This window comes from Morone saxatilis, unplaced genomic scaffold, assembly GCF_004916995.1.
Source record: "Morone saxatilis isolate NCDOM2014 unplaced genomic scaffold, NCSU_SB_2.0 Contig5, whole genome shotgun sequence".
Taxonomy (NCBI): domain Eukaryota; kingdom Metazoa; phylum Chordata; class Actinopteri; family Moronidae; genus Morone; species Morone saxatilis.
In genome coordinates this window covers 79,519-84,571 of record NW_023340095.1, presented here as the reverse complement: position 1 = coordinate 84,571, position 5,053 = coordinate 79,519, and the positions used below count along the sequence as shown (strand labels likewise).

Sequence of the window (5,053 nt, the reverse complement as noted above, 5' to 3'; positions counted from 1 at the left end):
TTTATATTATTGTTGTGTGTTTATTTATCTTTTCCATTTAGCTTTTTTTATCGCGCTGTGTTCGCTGTTTCTGTCATTACACTTTTATTTATGAATTATTATTTTATTATTTGTATTTTCCAACCAATCTTTATTGTCTTGTTTGTCATTTTTCAATCATTCCAACTTTTATTTGTCCTGGTTTTGCAGCTTCCTGTTGTGGTATTTAGGCATTATTGATTAGTAGTAATGTATTTATATATATTCATGATCATCAAATAAGAGCTCTTTTATAAACATGTTGTGTTCCAACCTCTGGCTCAGGGCCCTCCAGAGAGTCCACAGATGAATCTGAGGGAACAATCGATGATTAAAGAGATGAAATTATCTGAATGTTTTAGGACTTTTGGTTTTAGACACTTCAACTGTTATTAAAGTGAAACGAAGTAAGGAGGAAGAACAGCTGACGTGGTCCTCACTGAGGCCTGAACCTGAACCCATTCCCTCCGTTTAAAGGTCAGAAACCTCCCAGTTCATCTTCCAATCGGACACGGTTTCAGTGGTTATTTTAGGGGCATTGAGGAAATAGATTGGACAGAGGGAGCACAATGGACGACATTTGCTGCTGTTTCCAATCAGATTGTATTTTGACTCATTTGCATTCAACCTGCAGTGAGCGCAGCAGAAAGAGCTCATTTCCTCGCACTGATACGAGCCACAGAGCTGCAGATATGGACTGATGAGCAGTCTGTGGGCGAGCGCTGAGTGCCGCAGCCACATTAGCTCCCATTGTGGGCAGCTAAATGGAAGGCGGACTGGAAATCACTGGGAGGGAATTCAGTGGAAGGACAGAAAGCAGGTCCACTTCCTGTTAAAGCTGCTTGCATCATAATGGACTCGCAGTATCAGGACACATTGTGCTGCAGAAACACACTGGATGCTCCCATTTATTCTCTTTTATTCTGGTTTATTCTGGTTTTGTGTTCACTTTCTGCAACAACGACACTTTTCCATTTGCAGCCTGCTGCAAACTTTAATCCTACAACTCATTTTTCTCTAAATAATGCACATTATTGTGTCTGCTGACCCCTCAGATTGTTCCTGGGACCCGCCGAGAGCTCCTGCTTTAGTATCGTAATTAAACAGTAAAATGTCACATTAAACTTTATAAATTAACTTATTTTAGCTGCTCATCTTTCTGCTCTTTGACTCTGATGATATTTGAATCCTCGCAGCAGTTTGTTTTCTCGTGTTTCTTTTCTAGTTTTTCATGTTTAGTCATCCTGAGTCGCTGCCACACAAATGTCAACAACAGGATGTGAACGCTGTATTTAAATATCGATTGTTTTCCTGCTGCAGTTAATGATTGATTCATCCCACAAATTCACTGAATCAATAATCACATTAAAGAAACTTTTGTTTTTTTTAACCCAGATTGTTACACAATAATAATAACTTTATTTAATAACATTATATATTATAAATGTTATAAATGTTCTAATACCCTTAATGATCAAATATAACAAAGAATATAACAAAGAAACAATCAGTTAAACCATAAAGTCAATAATACTAAAGTTGATTTATATAACACACATCAGGATCAATAAAAAGCTTTACAATCACAATAAAAACTGTAAAAATCAAAAGAGAATCGTAAATATTTAAATAATAAAGTCAAATCCTAACAGCTGATCAATACCATCAATTTCATCAATACCATTATTATTTATTTTAATTGATTCTTTTATTGTTGTCATTTTTTAATTGTGAACTTACTGTCCATCCAGCGATCAATAAAAGACATTATGATATGATAATATCAAAAAATCAATATGATCAATAATGTGTGTCTCTGGCAGAGCTCTGAGGGTCCCAGCGTCCTGCTGGTGGAGGCTTTTTACGGCGGCTCGCACAAACAGCTGATCGACCTGCTGACAGAAAACGTCTCTGGCTGCTCTGTCGTCACGCTGCCCGCCAAGAAATGGCACTGGAGGGCGAGAACGGCGGCGCTCACCTTCAGCCAGACCATCCCTCACCTGTCCCTCACACAGGTAACACCCTCACCTGTCCCTCACCTGTCCCTCACCTGTCCCTCACACAGGTAACACCCTCACCTGTCCCTCACACAGGTAACTCCCTTCACCATGTCCCTCACCTGGGTCCCGTCACCACAGGTATAAACTCCCTCCACCTTGGTCCTCACACAGGTAACTCCCTCACTGTCCCTTACCTGTCCCTCAACCCACAGTAACTCCCTCACCTGTCCCTCACACAGGTTACAACCTCACCTGTCCCTCACACAGGTAACACCCCCATCTGTGTGGATTTCCTCCTGCAGGTCTGGACCTCCACAGGAAGTCCATCAGACTGTTCTCAGCTCTGAAACAGTAAAAATAAATCTGGTTTGAGTCAGACTGAGTCCTGAAAAAAGACCCCAGCAGATCCAGGAAATGAGTCTGATTCAGGTCTGAGAGGACATCAGTGATCAGCGAAACTGGAGAAACCGCATCAAAGCAGCTGGAACCTGGTTTAAATGGGGGGTAGGGAGATCCAGAGCTTCAAAGACTCCTGATGAAGTGGTTAACAAAGAGCATTGTCTGACTCACTTCTTATAGTGGATTCAACAAGAGTTAGAGTCTACTTCAGAGTCCAGGAAGGTTTAATTTCTGTGTGGGACGAAGTCACCGCAATCCCAGACCCAAATCAAATCCCAAATCAAGTCCCAAATCAAGTCCCAAATCAAGTCCCAAATCAAGTCCTGAATCAAGTCCATGTCCCATATGAATTCGTAAGACAAGTGCCGATAATATGAATCAGTATAACAGAGTCATCTGGAGTCTGCACTGATATCAGGACTCCCTGTTTGGGGACTTAAAGTTTTCGGTCTCTCACCAGACTAGCGTTACCCCCAGACCAGAACAGATCTGCTCCAGAAATGAACTAAGTCCTCTAGCGCCACCTTCAGGACAGACTGTTTATATCTGACACCTTTATAATCCAGAGACTGTGATGTTGGCTCCAGATGTGGTTCTCAGAAGGTTTCTGACACCAGGTCTCTGGCTGCCGTACTGACTGAGACTGTAGTCTCTATTAACATCAGATTTCTCTACGGTTTCCTCTTCAGAGTCCTGTTCAGCAGCTCGGTCCTGAACTTGTGTGAGCTGGTGGCTCTCAGACCAGATCTGGCCCGCCTGAAGAAGGTCCTGTACTTCCACGAGAACCAGCTGGTTTATCCGGTCCGCAAAGAGCAGGAGAGAGACTTCCAGTACGGATACAACCAGGTCCTCTCATGGTAATCCCTAGACCTCCATCACTGCCATCAGTACTTCGTTAGCACTGATTATAAAGTGAATGAAGTCCAACAAATAGTCCAACGTTTTTTCTATATTTTAATGTTTTATTAACAGTCAAAACCCACATTTATTTATGATTAAGTTCACTATTACAGAGAAGCTAGTAACTGTAGGGGGCGCTAAATCCCAAAATGTTCTTCCATATTGTTGCTTTAAACAATGACATAAAGGTTATATACGACATTCACTGCCACTGGGTGTCGCACCAGAGCTCCACAATCTCAAACCAGAACAGACTCCAGAGACTAAACCTCGAGTTTAACATCATCGTAACGTCGTTCACTGCAGACAGGAACAGGACCGGGCTGAGGGTTGGTCCGGTACTGATGGTACCACAGATACATGTTACTAATCACTGCAGGCAGTCCGAATGAGCGTGTCAGGCTGCACATGATTGGTTAACGAGCTGCTGTGATGTGATTGGTTAACGAGCTGCTGTGATGTGATGCTATGTGTGTAATTGAAGTGGGTCTAGTTGTCATTAATCAGCTGTCTAACAGTAAACAGAAAACTGATTGTTGTTGATCTGCAGGGCAGCCTGTCAATAAGTCGAGTCTCTCCATCTCCGCTAACGTCGTTACAACAGCATTAAAGAACTGATCATTAAAAACCTCTGATTGGATCACAGCCAGATTACTTCACTCAGTTCAATTATAATGCAGCACAAAGCTTTATAATCTCTCCCAGCATATTATTAAATATATCTGATCAGTTAATGTCAGAACAGAGAATACCTCCACGTTATCAATATCAGTATCAGCCCCGAAGTCCAGAATTGATCAGGCTGCACTGCTTATTGGTATCAATACTTATACTCCTTGTATTTTGAGCTAAAATATAAAACTACACACAACAGGACTCAGTGTGCTTTATTTATGCTTTTAACAGACAAACGCCAACAAACGCTCTAGAAACCAGAGGTAATATACAGTTAGGTAACTGACTGTACCCTCCTCAGTTACTCTTTAATCAATGTGAGGACGACATGCCAGGGACAGTACAACAGTTCAACAGAACAGTACAGAAAAAAACAAAAAGAAGCTGTCAGCATTAGCATGTTTCCAGCTAGTGAGCATGTTAACTCATCAACCACAGTAGTTTTATTATTATTTTATGAATTATTATTATATTATTATTATAATATTATTAACTAGTCACATCACCAAGACTGTAGAAACAGTGAATATCTGCTGTGACTGGACCTGATCAACAGTGTAAACTACTGAAACTGTTATTATTATTGTTGTTATTATTATATTATTATTCCTCCCTCACTGTCTTTATATGTTGAGAGGTCGACTTTATGTAAACAGATTAAGAATTAATAGTTTTTGTGTATAAAAATATAATAATAATATAATAATTATAATTTTGTGTGTCTGCAGCCTGGTGGCAGACGTGGTTGTGTTTAACTCCTCCTTCAACATGGAGTCCTTCCTGTCCTCCATCTCCTCCTTCATGAACAAGATCCCAGACCACAGACCCAGAGACCTGGACCTGTTGATCCGGCCTAAGTGTGAGGTCCTGTACTACCCAGTCCAGTTCCCCGATGTCAGTAGGTCAGTGTGACACTGAACACAAACCTACAGTGTGTACTGTTAGCTTGCTAACGATTATTGTAGTTTAAGTTTATTATAATAATTTATAATATTATTATATAATTTACTATTGTAGTTTAAGTTTATTATAATAATTTATAATATTATTATATAATTTAC

At 40.4% G+C, this 5,053-nt stretch overlaps 1 protein-coding gene across 1 annotated transcript; it reads left to right on the top strand.

The window, feature by feature from the left end:
• Positions 1-36: 36 nt before the first annotated feature.
• Positions 37-4,894, top strand: LOC118338718 (glycosyltransferase-like domain-containing protein 1; the record flags this gene model as incomplete). The annotated part of the gene is given in 3 exon segments (XM_035676016.1): positions 37-2,020; positions 3,083-3,274; positions 4,721-4,894. Coding segments are annotated over 3 exon segments (572 nt in total), but the record flags the coding sequence as incomplete, so codon positions are not given.
• Between the last annotated feature and the right edge of the window lie 159 nt (positions 4,895-5,053).